Genomic DNA, 20,769 nt, shown 5'->3' on the forward strand with positions numbered 1-20,769 from the left:
AGCAGTCGGTGAAGGTATAAAAAACAGTGAGTAAAATCTTTTTTTCAAAAAAGTGTGACACCCTGCAACTGCCAGAGGTCCTTGAGTATAAACTAGCAGAGGAAACATCAGTCTGATGGGTTCAGTAATAGCCTTTGCAAGATTGTAGCCGTGGACAGACAGACAAACACACACACAACCAAATGCATGATCTCCCAACAGGCTTACACCAGGATAATAATTCCTTCAGTTGTCAGATGCGAACAATAAAATAATAAATTGCGCACAAGAAAGTGTTGAATATGTTTTCTTTTTTATTCCTGATAATTGAAACAGCTACAGCAGAAGGAAAAGATCAGTTACAGCTCAGATTACAGATTGAGGTCGACCGACACATTAGATCAAACTAGTGTTCAGCGTCGGATTAAACCATAGTATTGAAAATAAAAAAGGTTCCCTGTTAGTTAGAGAGATTTAAATTGTGAGAAACTTTACAGAGTTAAACGTTGTCATTCCAGGAGTTAAAAAACAACAACTTTGGACTTCAAGAATTTAAGATGGACATTTGAATGACTTTTCAGATTTTATAGATAACTAATCAAAAAGATAATTTGCTTAAAATAATCATTATTTGAAAGGCTAATCCTTCATTTTACCACTTCTACATGCTGTTAGTAAAATACCTGATACAACTCCAGAGATGATTTGGTTAAATCTACTTGTTATAATCGGGGCTGTTACATATTTTACTCTATTACTTTCTTCACAATCAGTGGATTAATGGGAACGAGTTTAATTTTTAAGTAGAATATAAACTTCTCAATGAAAATCTGCGCTTTCACATTCAATCCGTCTCGACAGTGTTGAACTCTGAGGGAGTAGAGAGCTGTAAAAATGAGGAGGCTATCAGGGAGCATTGTATAATATCGCCCTGTTAGCATAGCTAGCTTACAACTGCTAACTAGTAGAAAGCGCGTCTGCAGAATGTGAACAACGAGAAACCTTTGTTTTTTTTGAGAATGAGTAAAGTTTTTTTTCCGCCAAGTTGGAGATATCATAGTGTCATGTCATTTCTTAAATGTCAGAATGAACAAGAATCGGCTCAAAATGAAAGGTTTTTCCCACTCGGCTGCTGGTAAATAAGGCCCGGTCCAAGTCAACATTCTACATGCATTGAAATGAATTCATTCCAGTGGAATAGCAGCGATGAGTCCAGTTCAACGATGGTGAACTTCGACACCCAAACTCATGCCGTTGACCAAAAGCAAGCAGCCACAGTTGCTAAGGCTGCATAGCTTGTTAGCCGTTTAACTTTGTCTGTTAGTGTATAAAACACACCACAACAGAGACGTTAGGAGTCAAAAGGTACAAATACTTCTTTTGAATCATTTGTATGGAAAAATTAGTAAACGGCCCAGCACAGATAAAACCGAAAGGAGCTATAGTGATTGACTAGCATATCCCCAGGCTTGCTAGTGTGTTAGTGGTTAGCTTGCCAGATACCGTCGTTCACCAACTATCTCTGCGAGCGGTCGCTACGTCACCAAGCTTATAGTAAAGCCATTTTAGTCAAGAGGCCCGTTGAGTACAGATGAATTTCTTTATGCCACTTTTTTTTATGTGACTGGGCCTTTTTTTGGTCCGTAAGAATTGTAAAAGCGACATTAGCAAGGTTTGCTCAGTCCAGTCTTAACCAGCACCAACTGTTATCACAAAAACATGCAAATTAATTTGCCAGTTTATGGTTTGACCGGGCACTAAATCTATAAACTAAAGCACAAAGACATTTGACTCATAATTACAGACGCTTAATGTAAATAAATATCTTATCCTCTCCTATCTAAAATACCACCTCAGTCATCTATCACCAGTCGACCTCTGTGTGCACATGATTAACACATTTGGTTTGGAGACTCTGATTGTATCAATACAGCGTTTAGAGATAAATCAACATGAGACAGAGCTAAAGGTGGTCACAGGTCAGTTGATAGTCAGTCTAAAACAGGTCTCTAAGGGAGCCGTTTAATTGTTTTTTCACTGCTGCTAGTGTTAGTTTTCTCTCCATCTTTGCATCTGTCACATCCTTGAAAATGAATGCATGCATGTAGGGTTCTGATGGGTACTTTTTTTTGATTGGGGCCAAGATTTTGGACCTGTGAGGTCCTCTAGGCTGAGCTACAACTGTCACATACAGACAGCTACATCATTAAACCCCGGCTGGTATTTGGCCTGCTGGCGTTCATGAGCACCGTGAGCTGCTACTGGTTTCCTCCTCCGTCAGTTTGAGTCCAGCTCGACGTCACGGAGAGGAAACAGGATTGCTCGTCAACAAACAAACCAAAACACAAAGAAACAGCATCTAGAGTCTGATAGTCCAGTGCTGATACTCCACTTCCTGTCAGGTCAAATGGACATCTGGGCAGGAAGAGTCTTTCAAATCCAAAAGGTTTATCCTCTTGAAAGCAGCAATACATCTGGGACATTTCATGATCTGAAAAGATGTTTTAGGTTTTTTTGAAAGCAAATGTTGAATATCACCACTGGACTTTACAATGCGCGTTCCTTCAACAAAACAAGAATTTACTAAACCTCAAACCAATAATACAAACCTTCCAGTAACACAAGAAAATTCCAAATTTGGTTCCATGTGAAATATTATTCTATTTGTTATGAGAAACTAAGAATAGATTGTTTTATGTTAATTATACGACATACACATATCCAACAATTCACAATCTGTGGAGCTTTGAGCTCAGTGCTAACAATGACAATGCTAACATGCTAAAGTCGAGCCCCCAAAGATCACTATTTTAGTGTGTTTGCATGCTACAGCTGAGGCTGATGGGAATGGTTTTTGGTTTGCAGGTATGATAGACCCTTTTACAGCAGACGTCATCAAAAATATGCGGACCAGTTCAGAAGCTTTAAACATTGAATTAAGACAGTTAGAGGCATTCAAATAACTGGTTGTTGCATGTTCGGTTGTCAGAATCGTCAGTGGTTGCTCGTAGTAACTTAGGTACATGGTTGGTTAAGATAATAAACACAGATGAGTCTGTATTTAAAATTGATTGTAGGCTTTTAGGCTGGCCACTAGATATTGGGCCCCTTGCTGATGTATTCTACCCGCTCACTAACAGCACACAGATCTGGAAAGACAATTTGTTTAGGTTGCATTCGCCATCTTTGGTGGTTAATGTTGCATAGCTTGACACGTTTTTGCACTCTGCAGCACCTCCACTGTCAACCTGGGTGTGCACAGACATGGATGTCTGAACCAACTACACCGGCAATCAATCCAATAGTGGTTGAGACATTTCAGTCTGGAGCAACATTATCATCCCTAAAGTGATGTTCCTAGGATGAATGACTAGTAAACACAGGTTTGTGAAGCAGAATTATTTTTCTTTGCTTTCGTAAGAGGATTTAGGATTCTTTTGTTGCATGAAACTATTATTTGATTTTTGGAAGGTTCAGATTATTGAATTGAGGTTTTACAAATAAACCTGACAGACAACTTTAAAACATCATTGAAGTAACAGCTACAACTTCAGCTGATCTCGAAGACAGAATATCTGCACAGTTTGAGTGAAACATTGGTGTTAAAGCAGTGCATTTTCAGTTGATTTACATTTAAGCCTGTGTTCGCTCAGTTCATTTGCATATTGAGCAGAAAGCATGGAAGATTAAAAAACATTCATGCACGCGCCGTTCAGTTTACACAGCCACGACCAGCTTGACCGACACAAAATGTTCTTGACTAAAATTGAAATTTGAGATTTCTCATAGTTTTTGTTTCTTCTGAATTGCTGCGGATTAACATCAATAAAAATAGAAATTTCATAGATATGATTGAGCTCAGGTTTTCCTGAGAAACAATGGAGGACTAGAGATAAATCTAATCAAGAAGCAGAAAGTAAAATAAACCTTCACACTGCTGAATAACAGACGGTGACTGCGAGAGGAAAGTTCAACGCTGGAAAATAAATGTCCTGTCAGCACTATGTTTCCCTACAAGTACTGACCATGTGCAGGGGATTTACTTTCTACTTTTCATGAATGTTCCATCAGCTCCCAACCCCTAATGACTACATGACCCTAGGATTGACTGGCAGGTGTCTGGCATCCTTGAAAACATGTAACAGATAATTCCAAATCCAGGATTATTTCAAACTATTTAAAAGTGCAAATAAACTAACAATTTCTAATCTATTTATCAGTAGAATAAATACAAAAAACTCTCAGTCTGTTCTTATCGAGTCAAATCATCCAAAAGACAGAGACAAGCCCAGAGATAAGAGAAAGAAAAAAACATCTTTGGACAGGAATCCACTCCAGATTGAAGCACTACAGCACTAATAAAGAATGTGGAAAAATACAATGACAAACATAACAAATCAAAGTCAATCTTGAAATCAGTTTGCAGACTGTTTGAGTTCAAGCAACTCGGAGATTGCAGTAACAGATGAGAATGTCTGGTGGACAAGTCAGAGTCAAAAAAGGCAGAAATTAAACAATCGCAGAGACCTTGACGAGCCAGAGCTAAAAGAAAAAGACGTCTCTAGACCAAGGCAGGTCTCGAGTACTTCAACTAACTACAATCACAAATACTGAAAGGCAATACAAGCATTAACCAACAGGCCACATAAGTCTAGTCTTTGACAAGTCTGAGCAGTCTTGTGATCAAGTCAAAGCTGAATCCAAAGAGGCTTGAGTCCGAGTAAAGACCCTTAACAGCTGAGTCCAGTCTGCTAAACAAACATCTGGACTTGGTTGAATCTGTAACAGGAGGTGGCCGACTACGAGACGAAGCAGAGTCAAATCACCCATTACAAGTCAGTCAAAACAGCCTCAAGACAGAGTCAAGACAGGTCCAAGTCAGAACAAATCCACTTCAAAACACCTACAAGGCCAACTCAAGTCCAACTTTAAGCCAAGACAGCCATAAGACAGAGACATGTCCGAGTCAAAACGGCCAAGAGGTGAGATGAGTCCAAGTCGAAACATCTATTTGACCCAAAACAAGTCTGACTTAACAGAAAAAGACACCAGACTTGGTATCAAAACCAGACTGGAGTACTTCATACGGCCCTTGTGACACACGGGGCATGTTCTGGGCAACGCAGAAACAAATCCACGTTGTTTGTGTTACTGTTACAGGTATTAGGCTCAGTTTCAGGACTGGAGTTATATATCAAAAATAAATCAGGTGCCAGACATTCAACACCAACAAATTGACCCAGAACACAAACACAATCTGAGGGTGAAGCTTTACTCTCCAGGTCAAAGATTATCTCTTTAAAACTGCTGCTTGTTTCCAGAGAATACATCTAAAGCTGTTCAAGATGTTTTAAAAGGAAACCACATCTCACTTCCTGTTTGTGGGGAAACCTTGGGAGTGTTAGACCCAGCAAGTAAAGATTTGTCTCCTTCCCTACTGCTTATCTTTGTGGAGTAACATCACAACTTGCTGAATCCCGTCGAGCCTCCTGGTGAAGGATGGGGTGATGGTCACATGATGTCGGCAGCAACAGTGACGTAGGTCGAAGGCTGGAAATAGAGACGACTCCAGTGTCTGACAGGTGAGTAATGGGGCTGTGGGCCTATATTGCACAGGGGTTGGTGATATCCTCAAACACCGTTGGTTCTTCAATCCCTCGTGCGAACAGCTTGATCAATTGGCAATGCACTCTGGGAACAAGAAAGGAAAAGGTACATTTAACCTGGGTTAAACAAAATGATAAAAGTTCGGTAGGAGGCCCCCGGAAGGTCGTTGTACCTGACGTCGATGGCCGTGTGGGTCAGGATCTCACCATCGCAGTTCCAGTTGCTGTAGGCGGGGGCACAGCCACAAGCCGGGTGGTCTCGGCAGATCTGGCTGAAGATCTGGTGTTTGCCGATCTCCCGCAGGTTCAGGTCTGAGTCGCTCTGGCAGTGACGCGGCGTGAAGCGGAAACGCCGCACCCGGTGGACATCGATGAAGGTCAGGTCAAACTGGTCGAGACAGAACGAGACATTGAGCTGCTAAAGGTTCTCCGATCCATCTTCCACTGGTCATTATCGACTGATATTTGTACTAAATACTTTGATCGTTGGACTCCACCAAGGCCGATTAGAACAGCCAATCAGATGACGCAAAATCCTGATACTAAGGAGAACACTAAGGAACGGTACCAGGTGTTTGGTATCTCGGGATTCGGTCTCGATTATGTGGAGAGACCGTAAAAGCAGAATGCTGATTCTATTACCTGGTCGTCTTTGCTGGTGTGCCGTAAGAGGTGTCTGAGGAAGTTGAAGCGGGAACATTTCCGGACCAGGATGAGGTCGGTGGTGCCGTCGGCCAGGTGAGCGGCAGGTGAGAGGCCTTTGGGGCTTCGAGGACAAGCACAGCTCATACTGGCAGCGTTTATGGCCAGGAACTTCCCTCGGATTGTCCTCCACTCGCTGTCGCTTTCTAAAACCAACCCCCACCAAATAAAAAGACATATTTGACCAAAATCCCCAAATCTTTATCTTTTGTTTGATATTTTAACGACTGATTGACTGCAGAGTTTCAGTTGTTCAACCAAAGTCAACAATAAATACATTAAGTAGCATCTAAAACAGCTACAAGGCCACTTGCATACTTGTATGAATAGGGAAAACGAGTGAAAAGAAATCCATCTCAATATAATCACACAATATAATGAGTAGCTTTAAAAAGTTGAGGTTAAAAGGTTAAATGAACTTGGAACCTCAATTTTTAAGCCAACGTGGACAAGAGAAGAAGTTCACAGAAGAAAAAAAGTGAACATCTGCAATTCCATGACTGGTCAACTGGTCTGCTGATGAAGATCATATGATTAACAGCTCCAGAATAATGACTAAATGGATAGATTTAAATTGAGATACGACCGAGTCTGAAGACTATCCTGTGGTGTCCCCCAGGGCGTTATTCATGGCCCACTTTTATTTCATAATATGGTATAAATATATTCTAAGATACAACAGGAAAATCTGACAGCTGGATGGTGTATCTTTTTATCCCTTTTGATGAAGCCAGGCCTGCTGTTTGATTCCAGTCTGCCTTTTTGCATAAAACCAACTGGTTTGACATGATATCGTATTTCAAAGACAATTTAGTAACTTTCTTTCCAACTGTGTTTAAGAAGCGCTGAATGAGGATTAGTTGGACTCACCGCTGTCCGATGCCTCATCCACCTCGTACCGCGCTGCTTTCTCTGAAAGTAGCTGCCCGTTGTGCTGACAAACCACACAGCTGGAAATACAGTAAAGATATTTCAATGTTATTTTAAAAAAATAACGTGTTGTGAACGCTGTGTGGATGGACGAAAGCATATTGGGTTCTATTCACATTATCTTTTAAAAATGTATTTAGCTAATATAGGGTTATTTGACACAGTTAACAACTATATTTAGCATTACAAAAATAAGTTAGTACGCAAGGGATTGTTGACGTTAGCCTTACATTTTTGCACAGTTTGGCTCACGATAACGCGATACTAGTGCCAGATCTCGCGAGTGTGTGTTGCTGGGACAGAAAAAGATCTTAGAGGAAGTTCATTTTCTCCTGATTTGCTTTGTCTGAAAAATGACATTTTAGCGTCCGAATATTTGGAAGATATGTGGCTTGTAAAAAATGGGTCCAATATTTACTTTGGTGACTATGGAGGATGAATGAATCATAATCTGTGTTCCTTTTCACTTCTCCAAAGGAACGAACAGACTCAGGACATGAATTTAGTCATCTAAAAAGGCGAGGTTGTTGCGAAACCCGAGTGACACAGATACAGGAAATGACTCGTCTGCCGTCTCAGCTTGAACCAAACTATTTTTAAACTTAAAGCTTGGCAAACTTAACGGTTTTCTCTGTTAAACCGAATTTTCCCTTAACCTGAAAAGGATCCAATTTTTGCAGCTTATCTGAACTACGGGTGTTGCGATATTCCAGCTATACACTGGCGATAACTGCGATACCTAAAAATGTGATATTGATGTCAGGTTAATAATAAATATATGATAACATACTCTAAATAATACAGCGCCTCTTAGATAATATTATAGATATAGTTATGGTTACAGCCTCCCTACATTCATTTTTGAGTGTAAATCATTTCCAAAAAAGACAATAAATAAAGTTAAAGTTTTGAAAGGATTTGACTGATAGCATTACTTTTAACATTATTATCACACTTTTGTACTAAACTGGAAGTTAAGCTAACTTAAAAACACACTTTTAAATATGAGTATCGGTACATTTGTACATCACAACATATCTCTCACCCGGATCGACACCTGGAGGCGTCCCGTGGAGTTCCCATGATGCCTTTGGCTGGCAGGTAGGACACTGTTCCTTCGTAGTAGTGATGGGTCAGGAACATCTTCACACCTGGAGTCACAGCGTCATAAGGGATTAAAGGGCAGCAATACCACCTTTGTCCACAGGGGGCGCCACAATCAACACAAGACGAAAGTAGTAACTTCAAGTAGAAGATGTTTATCAATCAATTATTTCTTAACATTTTTGTTTTTCACGGTCATTTAAAAGGAAGCATGGCCAACTTCATAGTTAATTATATTTGTTAGATTGATAAACAGAGCTTTATAGTTTTAGCTTTTTTATATTTATTCATTCATTTATGTATTTTGTGCCTCCCCTCACTGTTTCAGAAATCTAACCTCCAACCTTGATGATACAAGAACTGATCTGAAACATGCAAACTCTTCTCAAGTTTCTCAAATTGTTTCATTTCTCTCTGCCTCAGAGCTTCTGTTCGTAGCTGTAGTTGTATCTTTGGCTTTCTTCCGTCTGGTGAATCTGAAGCTTCACTAGTAAACAACAGCAGCTGGTTCAGTTCCCAGGATTGTTTCTACCACGACTTCAGATTTCCCCTGAAAACGTCTCAACACGTGTTGCATTTCTATACCCGAGAGGTCGTATCTGGCCGGTCCCATCCATCTCTTCCTCTCGCTGTCAGTCAGCACGTCGCCGTAGAAACCGTAACCCAGCAGAGAGACGGAGTATCGCAGGAAGGTGTTGTTGTGGTGGACCGAGCACACGTCCATCGGCTGAGAGTCTCCTGAGCACACACGCACACAAACACACACAATCAACATACGGACGTGGAATCATGACAATAACTAGACATGCAACCAAGTAAAGCAGGTAACAGGGAAGCTATGTTTAACAACACACTTTGAAATGTGTATTTTTTTGAAAAAGCTTTTTACTAAGTCTAGCACATTGGTTTATTTAAAATCTCATGATTATTATTGTTTTTATCTTATATTATTGTTGGGTATTTTATTCTACTAAATTGTTTTGTAGAATATATTTGCCTCATTGCAGTCCTGAAATGTTTTATATTCCTGGTTCTACCATGTAAAGCACTTTATAACTTTGTTGTGAAAAGGTTTATTAATAATGTTATCTAATAACTAATCCTGTGGATGATATATTATTTTCATATCTTTTTCATGTCTGATTGCACCAGCTTAACTGGTAAATATTTTTTTAAGAAACTTTTTAGTATTTGTTTGTTATCATATCATTTTAAAGCCCTTTTGTTTTGTTTTGCTACTTGCATGTATCAACACTGAGAGAGAATCATCATTTTAAACCTCTATAACTGTACAATATGGCAGAACTGACAATGAGGTTGACCTGAAACACTAGATGGCAGCCTGAGACCATGGAAAGCAAAGTAATGTGCATCACTGGATTTTTATTACATTTGGTGTGACCATGTTGGAGGATAAACTGGATATGGATTAAAAATAAATGTATTTGTGTAACATGCAATATCATTTCGATATATAATTGCATTACAGCGCCACCTATTGCTGGATTTGCACCACATTTTGCATTCAGGATTTGGCAATAATGAAACTCATACAATCAGTATTAAACATATATATATATATGATAAACTCACTTAAATATATTTGGAAAATAATTAAAATGAGACAAATTTCATCTCCTACTTGCAAATGTGAGTAGAGCTGCAACTAACAACTATTTCAATTATTTATTACTGTTCTATTTTCTCAGTTATTTGATGCATAATTTAGTCTGTAAATAAAACCAAAGTCCAAGTTGACGCCCTCTGATGTGTCGTTTTGTCCGACCATCGGGTGAAACCCCAAAGATATTCAGTTTACCATTAATGCAAGACCAGGAAAAGCAGAAAATTCTCACATTTTACAACATGAAACTAGCCAATGTTTGACATTTTTACTTAAACATATTACTTAAAACTCATACTGCATTATCAAACTAGTTAATTTTCTATTGATCGACGAATCGTTGCAGCTCTAAATTTGAGTTTTGCATATAAAAGGTGCAACTGTTTTAAATGGGGAAAACCTTCATCAGTAGATGGTTTTGTGAGAAACATGTCGATATAAAGCATTTGAATATCGACCAAAAAGTCCCTTTATTTTGGTGATTAATTACCTTTTATGATGGAGATGTATAATTTAGATTTTTACTAGAGGAGGACCTTCTTTGTCCTTTGACTTTTACGAGTCTTTTGTCCTTTGGTTAACATATTAAACAACCTCTGTCGTGCTGAAAATAATTCATGTTATAGTTGACGTGTAGTGACACCATGTGACTGACCCACAATGATGTGCAGCGCAGAGGTCACGGGGTCGTTGGCGCCCACAGTGGCAAAGCAGATGCAGTCTGTTGAACCTGGAACAACACAAACACATTTCTGTAAAGTTCCGGTGAGGAGAAGAACAGGACTGATGGCTCTGAACTTCCTGTTTGCATGCAAAGATTTTGAAATTGCACATTTTTACTGCTGCACCTAGTTTTTACAGCAGCCATTAATTAACCAGGTGAGCGGCTTCGTTTCTCCCTCTGCAGAGAGCAGTAATGTCTCCCTGATGACTGTGTGTGTGTATTTATAGAGCACTTGAACAACAGAAAACACAAAAAGGACACAAACAAACAGAACAAACTGAGAACGAGGCCACAGTCAGTACCTGCATTTACGCCCAGATAACAGAGGCTGCTGCTCTCTGATTGGCTGACACCGGTCTATCAAAATCCCATCAGTATTCAGCTTTATTAAAACCCTCTGGAGTCTATTCATTAGTTAAAACAGCCAGAAAGTTGTATTAATATTAACATATCTTAATTTATATATAATATAGGGGCTTTCACACAGTATCTATTTTTTGTCTGTAGGCCATAAACATTTAAAAACTGAATTATTCAAATGTCCAGCGATTAACATGCTTAAATAGACTTTCAATGAGTTGAAATAAAATCCCTTTATAAGTAAATACACTGTACTAAAGTTTTATTTCTTCATTTTTTTCTGCTGCATTTGTGCGTATAAATAGTGACAACTTTGGACCATTTATAAGAACATTTTTGAGTTATTATGATTAAAGATTTGTACATTTGTATGTGTCTGGCAGCTTTAACATTTTGTTAAATCAATAAAATGAAAAGCCAGACTTATAGCGGAGTGAGTGCAAAATGAGGCCAAATGAGCCTGGACCCCAGAAGTTCAAACTGCAGGTAACCATAGCAACATGACGGATGCTAAATTCACTCAAGGATCCCCAAAACCTCCACAAGGACTTCTTCAACTTTAAAAAAAATAAATAAAAAGCAGTGTTTAAGTGTTCCTGACCTGCAGGAATGATTCCAATGCGTAGCGAGCAGGGGAGCAGTGCTTCCTCCGGAGAGTTTGGATCTACGCCGCCGTCTATCTGCGTCCTCCAGATGAGCCCGTGGATGATCTCACTGAACATCCCGTCCCCTCCGACACACACCACCCTGAGCCGGGGTCAAAGTGAGACGTTAAAGGGTATGACTGCTTTTTATTTCAGATTTTTTTCTACCTAACTAATAATTTTACTGTCCTTCAAATGTGTAAAAAGGCTGCAGCATGACAGATGTGTTCTCAGATGCTTTTATTTTGGCGGTTCATTCCCTGTCTTTCATGTATTTTGTGCTCTGTGATGTAACATTTCTTCTGTTATGTGAAGGAACTAAACTCTCACCCGTCAAATTTCTTCAGCTCCGCCTCCGTCTTCAGGTGGTCCCTTGCATGGTTGGCGTGCTCCGTCACTATGACAACAAGCACACAGACACAGCGCGTTAGATGTACAATCCCTGACACGTGAAGACGCAGAACAGGAAGCGAGTGACGCAGGGACGCACCGATGACGTTCGTGGAGACGCCAGCCTGGGCGAACAGCGGGGCGACCTTCTGCTCGTAGATGCGTTTTCCCTGCCGCTTCCCGCTGTACGGGTTGATGTAGACCAGCAGGTGTTTGGGTCTGCTGGCTGAACACAACAACAACAACGATGAAGTCACTGGTGTTTCTGGCAACAATCACCTGTGTGTCAGTCAGCGTGTGTCGGTGTGAAGACGTACCGATGGCGGCGAGCTGCTCCCTGATGCTGCTGACCCATTGTTGACACAGCGCCCCCTCTGGACAGGTGAAGATGACCTCAGCACACCGCCAGCGGTGCTGCTGAACCCTCTCCACGTAGAACACTGAACCACAGCAGACACACGTCAAAACAAGTCATTTAATAATCAAACAGGCCAGTTATGTTTTGGGGTATTTTCCAGCTGTGTTTACTTTATTTACAGATGTGTTTCAAGATATGTTTTCAGGATTTATTCCTAATATGTGATCCACATCTGTTAATTGTGCTTCCAGATGTTCCTTTTTGCTGTGTTTAAAGTTGTGTTTTCACTTCTATTTTACACAGTTTCCAGATGTGTAAAATGTGTTTCCAGATGTGTAAAATGTACGTTCCCATGTGAATATCCAGGCCTGTTTCTAGTTGTGCTTATCACGTCTGTTTATTGGGCTTTTAAGTATTTTTTCTAGGTGCTTATACAGGTGTGTTTCAAGATGTGTTCAATGTTTTACCAGGTTCATGTACAGGCTTGTTTCCAGATGTTTTGCAACTGTGTTTCCAGATGTGTTCAATGTTTTACTATGTGCATTTACAGGCTTGTTTCCAGATGTTTGTAACTGTGTTGCCAGATGTATTTAATGGGTTTCCAGGTGTGCTTTCATGCAAGTTTTCAGGTGCATGTACAAGCATGTTTCCAGATGTTTTGCCACTGTGTTTCTAGATGTTTAAGGTTTTTCGAGTTGCATGAACATGCTTGTTTCCAGATGTTTGTAACCGTGTTTCCAGGTGTGTTTTCATGTATGTTTCTAGGTGCATGTAAAGGCCTGTTTCCAGATGTTTTGTTTCTGTGTTAGCAGGTGTGTTTCATGTATGTTTCCAGATGTTTTGTTTCTGTGTTCGCAGGTGCGTTTACCTGTGAAGGCCTGCCTGCAGTCCTTTCCTTCTCTCTCTTTGATCTTTTTCCAGCTGCCATCGTCTCTTCCTCTGCTGCTGTTCTCCTCCTCTTCCTCCCTCACAGAGATGATCTCTGACACTAACACACTGTGACACACACCTGTACACACACACAGACACACACACACACACACACAGTTTGTTAGCTTAAGGATCCAGCAGCCACCTTTCGTAGAGCAGATATTTCGGAGCCTCTCTGCAGCACATGAACGCACCACGAGCTTTAAGTTTCACGTGATATTTAAAGAAATGAACCCAATGTGATCAACCCAAGAAAAGATTCAGAGAGGATTGAGTTAGAGCTGTTTGAGGTTTTGAGTGTCTGAAATATAATCTTGGGCCTGACGGATAACTGAAGTGAAACCAGAAACCAGAACTTACAGGAAGGAAACCTCATTCGAAATCACACTGAGCAACAACACAAACAGATATAAATCCATTCTGTGTGTCACAGTCTCCTGACTACAGACTCCTAATAACATAGACTCTATGATAGAATTGCGTTTTAATTAATTGTTTTTATTATTTGTTATGATTATGTTACCAAGCTTTAAATGTTATTGTATTTATTCTTATCTATTGACTTTTCTATTTCACACTGATCTTGCTCGACTTTGAGTCCTTTATAAATCAATGAAATGGTATTTTGGTTTAAAAATGAATTCAACAGGTCACTCTTCCATTTCCTAAACAACGTCCTTTACCCCCAAAAAAGGACATTTTAATGTTTGGCTTTAACTTCTTGTTAATATATAAAATACAAATTAAAATCATGTGCTTTAAAATACTAACCTTATAAAACTAACGTCTCCTCAAAATCTACATCAGTAGCAATAAGGTAAATAAAACCACACTGAACTGGTTTACTAGTAAACATTTACATTTACTCACAGAGACAAAATTCAAACATCCTTGTGTGCCATTCAAGTCTACGTGTTACTAAATGACCACCTGAGGCGTCTCAAATTCACACCTTACACAACGTTGACCCTGGAGGAAACTATGACAGACAGATCAACTTTCAGAGCTACAACCTTGCTTTGGTGACATTGTGAAATAGGGTGGGATAATGGGAGCTATTGTCATTGCAGTCAACTTTTACGACTCCTTCAGTGTTCACTGATCAGGAGGTTTTCACCACAGAGGTCACCTCCTCTCCAAAACAAACAAACCCAGGGATTAAAACCAGTAAAAACACTTAATGAAGCAGTTTCAAGGTAATAATCTGTGTTTCTTTCGGGACACACAGGACGTCCAGGAGGGGCTGCGAGCCGAGCATCCACTTACGTTTTCACACCTTGTTTCTCTGATAACTTCAGATCCAAACGTCCGATGATGAATATTCTTCATCTGGTTAAAATATACAGTTAAAAAGAAGCAAGATCTAAAAAGTGTATCGTTAAAATGTGGCTCGAAACTAGATCAAAAGTCAATTTATGACAGCTTCTGGCAAACAACAACAACGCTGGCGCATTGAAAAAATGGGATGTGACACCATTGAAATTGTTGTTGACATTTGGGACAATGTAATGCAAACATATATGCCATGGGTCTCGTTTTTAGACATATTAATGTGGAAAAGTTCCATATTATATATTTAAACAGCGTTGAACTGTGACTGAAGTTCAAAAATAACCATTTACACATATAGACAGACAACCACTCACACTCACATCCACACCTACGGGCAATTTAGATTCTTCAAATAACCTAAGCTGCATGTCTTTGGACTGTGGGAGGAAGCTGGAGAACCCGGAGAGAACTCCACACAGAAGGCCATCCAGCCCGGGAATTGAACCCAGGCCCCTCTTGCTGTGAGATATTGGATAGCAATATGCAAATGAGGCGGGCCAGGTTTGTCAACAGGAAGCATAACAAAGTGTGAAGTTTCTCTTTCTTTACACGACAAGATATTGTGTTTTAAAAAGGGTACAATCTGGCAGATACTGATGTTAAAGGTGTGTTTACGTGTTCATTTTCAACACCATAATTAACATTTTTCCTGTGATTCTGGGTGAGACCAGACCTGAACATTTCACTCTCACACCAAAAGAGAATAATACATTTTCCCCAAAGAATCTTCAACTTTTCCTTTAAAGAACATTTCTGAAAGCAGCAGCACATGGATCTACAAACTGAACAAACAACAGCTGATCAGCAGAGTCACTAAAAAACTATTCAGCCAAACTACAAACACTGACCCAGGAGCAGCGAGGAGGACGACATGTTTCTGCTGGATGTTGATGGGAAACAGCAACAAAACGGACAAAGACTACTTCTATAAAAAACACCAGTTTTATTCCAAAATGTGAGTTTTGATGGTGCAAAATCTTTAATAAATAAAAATCTCCTTGTAGTGGTTTGACAGTAGTCTGGTATTTGTTTATTAAGTCCAGATCTTTAAAGGCTTTAAGATACATTATTATGATTAAGAAGCTACATTTTGAACTAATGTTCATCATTTTGGAACATAACTGCAGGTTCAGTTTGTGAAACAGGGTTCAAAGTTCAGCCATCAAACACAGAAACATGTTTTTTTTTTTTTTAAAAACAGAAGCACCACAAGCTAAACTAAACCCGGAGGCGGCCCACTGCATTGTGGGACCAAAATCTCCTACCTGAGTCTGGTCGACGAGGGAACGAAGGAACACAAAACCCTGCAGGAGAACCACACGGTTACCAAACACGCCACAGAAGAGGGTTCCACCAGGAGACCCTGGACCTCAGAGGTTCTCTGCAGAGACCCAACGGTGGTGGACCGCCTCAGTATGGAGTCTCAATGTTCTTAGTTACAGAATTCAAAAAGATTGCAAAAAGAAGTATCTTATACATAAATATATTTTACTTTATACGTAACTCTGTTAGTTTTCATATTTCTAGGGCTATACTAAATGTATATACTTTAATATTAACAACTTCTATTGAGGTTTAATTTCAGCTTTAAATGTCTGGAAAAAATGATTTTGTGTTTAATAAATAGAATTTATGGTACTGTTAGATTGCTGCCAAACCGCCCGTTAATACAGCTGTGTTGCCTCCCTTTGTGTGCGGCAAGTCGACGTGCAAACAGCTTTTTGAACGCTTTGAAAATGTTTGTTTTGAAAGGCTAAACGCCAACAAATATGGATTGAGGCAGAATGTTAGATAAAAACATGTTGTGAAAAAAACAATTTGTGCTATCATTAAATATTTATACAATGATATTTTTGATAAGTAATCATCAGTAATGTGGATATAATGAATAAGTGACTAAAAGGCAAATAATAGAAAAGTTAAAATTAAAAAAAATAAAGAAAATCCTTTTTACATTTCGACTTATTTGTTTCCTTTTTTACCAATGTTTCATAACGCATATATGAAAAAAAATGATCCCAGTCTCTTTCACACAGTAAGACATAATTGACACTGAAAAAAGACTGAACAGAGCCCTCCTTACTGTTAACAGAAAGCAGGTCAGACATTAAAGATTCACACCAGAAGTCTCAGGTTTACACCCCCAGCATTTGTTGTTTCTGCCGTCACCATGACAACAGAAACAACAGGACTTTTGTCAGCTGAGACACTGAATCAGACGAGACAGAGACGAACAACCTGTGTCAGAAAACATTTCACTCTTTTGATTTTAGTCAAAAGCTACAAGCCTGTGGACATAAAAACTGCATGAGAGAAGTCAACTACAACTCCCAAGATGCATTTGGGAAAAAACTAACAGCGTATACACCATATTCCTATCAAAACTACAGCTGTTTATTCTGTATACAATGTCTTACTATTAGTATTTCACTATATATATATATTTACTAATACCTGCATTGTCTACTGTAACTGCTGCATATGCTCTCCTCTTCATACTGTATATATATATATACATACACACACAGTACCAGTCAAAAGTTTGGACACACCTTCTCATTCAATGTTTTTTCTTTATTTTTCTAGATTGTAGATTAATATTGAAGACATCCAAACTATGAAGGAACACATATGGAATTATGTGGTAAACAAACAAATGCTCAACAAACCAGAATATGTTTTATATTTTACATTCTTCAAAGTAGTTGAATGAGAAGGTGTGTCCACACTTTTGACTGGTACTGTACATATATATAATATTCATATATACACTTAATACATTCTATATTTATACTATATTTTGCTGTTTATTTTCTACATAACGCTGAGCTATTACCAATTGTATATAGTGCCTAGTAGAATATCTCATATTTTTTTCTGTCTAATTATATTTTCTATTTATAATCGGAATCTGCAAAGTAACTGAAGTTGTCAAATAAAGCTAGTGGAGTAAAAGTACAATATCTTTAAGCCACTAGAAGTATAAAAGTAGCATATATTCACATAAAAGTACCTCAAAATTTTGTATTTGACAACAGTACTGCTTTCCACCCCTGCTGTGTGAGCTGTGAAATGATGATTAAATGATACTTTAACTTCTACATGTCTCCATATTTCCCTGAACCTAAAACAGTGTAAGAAACATGTGACCCCTCTGTGACCTCTGTGACCTCCTCATGCTGTGTGTTATGTAATGCTCTTTGTGTATCACACAGGATGTCACGGTGTGTGTGTGTGTGTGTGTGTGTGTGTGTGTGTGTGTGTGTGTGTGTGTGTGTGTGTGCTTTAGATGTGTGTGTGTGTGTGTGTGCTTTAGATGTGTGTGTGTGTGTGTGTTTAGATGTGTGTGTGTGTGTGTGTGTGTGTGTGTGTGCTTTAGATGTGTGTGTGTGTGTGTGTGTGTGTGTGTGTGTGTGTGTGTGTAGCTTTAGATGTGTGTGTGTGTGTGTAGCTTTAGATGTGTGTGTGTGTGTGTGTGTGTGTGTGTGTGTGTGTGTGTGTGTGTGTGTGTGTGTGTGTGTGTGTGTAGCTTTAGATGTGTGTGTGTGTGTGTGTGTGTAGCTTTGGATGTGTGTGTGTGTGTGTGTGTGTGTGTGTGTGTGTGTGTGTGTGTGTAGCTTTGTATGTGTGTGTGTGTGTGTGTGTGTGTGACAGAGAGAGACACACACAGATGAAAGGTTCAGACACATGGACATGAACAACACATCCGGGTCTTACTGGGTCTGAACGGGTGGTACACCGGGCTGCAGATCCGTCTCTTCCAGGTGAGCAGGGACCGACTCAGGCTCACGTCGTACGCCGCGTTCCGGACCCGCAGCTCGGACAGCAGCAGCAGCCTGCCCGGCCTCTCCATCTGCGTCCTTCCGTCCTGCCTCTCTCCTTCAGCCGGCCGAGGAGGCAGCAGCATGCCCGGGGCCGGCTACCTCCGTCCGGGCATGCTCTCTCCGTGCGTCCGCTGAGGCCTCCGGGAGGAAAGATCAGAGGCGGCGGTGACGCTACACAGTGTTACAATGTAGCGGCCTGAGGGTCTCTCTCTCTCTCTCTCTCTCTCTCTCTCTCTCTCTCTGTGTCTCTCTCTCTCTCTCTGTCTCTCTCTCTCTCTCTCTCTCTCTCTCTCACATAGCGGTCACAGCGGAGGGAGGAGGAGTCTGCTGGTGCGTTCAGGTGCTGCCAGACAACTCTAATTTATATATTTTGTAATGCACCTAATTTGTTATTCAAGTATGTTTGTAAGAAAAAATAACGTTATTAACAATATATATATATATATATATATAAGAAAATATAACGTTATTAACAATATATATATATATATATATATATATATATATATATATGTAAGAAAAATATAATATTATTAATAATATATATATATATATATATATATATGTGTAAGAAAAAATAACGTTATTAACTATATATATATATATATATATATATGTAAGAAAATATAACGTTATTAACTATATATATATATATAAAAAATATGAATATATATATATATATATATATATAGAATATATATATATGTAGAACTATATATATATATATATTATTTATATTTTATATTTTAGATTATTTTTTAGAAACTTTTGACATACTATATATATATTATATATATATATATATATAATATATATATATAGAATATGTTTTATATTTTAGATTATTTTTTAGAAACTTTTGACATACTGTATATATATATATATATATATATATATATATATATATATATATATATATATATATATATACACCTTCTCATTCAACTACTTTGAAGAATCTAAAATATAAAACATATTCTGGTTTGTTGAGCATTTGTTTGTTTACCACATAATTCCATATGTGTTCCTTCATAGTTTGGATGTCTTCAATATTAATCTACAATGTAGAAAAAAATAAAATAAAGAAAAACCATTGAATGAGAAGGTGTGTCTAAACTTTTGACTGGTACTGTGTGTATATATAGTACCAGTGTATATATATACTCAACTTTTTAAAAGGTGATAAAAAATGTAACCTATATTTGGATTATTTTTTGGGTCGAGTATTTTTGCTAAGACAATGTTCAATATTCACTTTTACCTGAAATGTTTCGTCTCTATATTGTACCTAAATTATTACCTGGACATCAACAAAATACTGCATGTGCTCAAAATGTATTACATTTAATAAAAAATACGATTTAATTTAATATGACATCATTAACACAAAATGACTAAATGTAATAAATTGAACATTATCGTGAAAATAAATGACACACCTCTTATTCTTTAAACTTTCATTTAGCATTAAGGTTCAGTCTGAATTTTTTTCAATGCTGTTGGTCAACGTATCCTAATACAACAATTCTTTATTTATTTAATGAAATATTCTATTTATTTAATATGAATTGTCTTTTTTGTTGTTGTAAAACTTCCTCAGGAGTACAAACCTGTAAAACCTGCTGTCAGTTCAATTTTACAAATGAATGATCTTCAAATTCAAAGTCTGAAACATAAATTTATTTTGATTTTCAATAATATATTCAAAAAATATTCAATTTCAAGTTCATTTCAAATTGAATTCAAATATTCAATTTTTTTTTGATTTAAATACATTATCATTACATTTGTGCATTAACCATATCTATGTTTTATGGTAAGTGAAAAGCGGATGATCAAGAGTGTTTTAAATGAAATGTTTGGGTATCATAATGGACCATATACTTTCCTAGAAAACTTAAATAACTTGTATGTCTTTATAATAGTTGTACACGTATCAAACAGAGCAACGTTTAAGCCATCCCCTCTCACTGATTGGTTATTGTTGTTTACATAAAATACTTCCCAACATTTCTTACAGCACTTGAAAGCATCAGAACTCGGTGGCGTCTGTCGTCAGGTACGTCATCACGTCCTCTGACTGATCCTGGAAGAATAAAGCTCCTATAAATAAAAAATAGGAAATAGTTTTAAAGATGTAGTTCAAAATGTGCTCCACCTAAACGTTACACAACAGTAAAATCTAGTTTTTTTTTATATTAATGCATTATCAATAATAATCTACTGATACAATGAATAACAGTATAACAGTCACAGGGACAT

General features: G+C 38.3%; 1 protein-coding gene across 1 annotated transcript; it reads right to left on the reverse strand.

The window, feature by feature from the left end:
* Positions 1 to 280: 280 nt before the first annotated feature.
* Positions 281 to 18,721, reverse strand: LOC129108460 (ceramide kinase-like). Its single transcript, XM_054620278.1, has 13 exons — positions 18,401 to 18,721; positions 13,290 to 13,430; positions 12,381 to 12,503; positions 12,164 to 12,289; positions 12,004 to 12,070; positions 11,631 to 11,776; positions 10,601 to 10,675; positions 8,907 to 9,059; positions 8,263 to 8,368; positions 7,158 to 7,237; positions 6,228 to 6,433; positions 5,759 to 5,973; positions 281 to 5,670 (listed from the first exon to the last, which is right to left on the reverse strand). Exons 1-13 carry the CDS (start codon positions 18,588 to 18,590, stop codon positions 5,583 to 5,585), a joined length of 1,716 nt encoding a protein of 571 aa, XP_054476253.1. The 5' UTR covers positions 18,591 to 18,721; the 3' UTR covers positions 281 to 5,582.
* Between the last annotated feature and the right edge of the window lie 2,048 nt (positions 18,722 to 20,769).

The sequence above is a fragment of the Anoplopoma fimbria genome, chromosome 19, assembly GCF_027596085.1.
Source record: "Anoplopoma fimbria isolate UVic2021 breed Golden Eagle Sablefish chromosome 19, Afim_UVic_2022, whole genome shotgun sequence".
Taxonomy (NCBI): Eukaryota; Metazoa; Chordata; class Actinopteri; order Perciformes; family Anoplopomatidae; genus Anoplopoma; species Anoplopoma fimbria.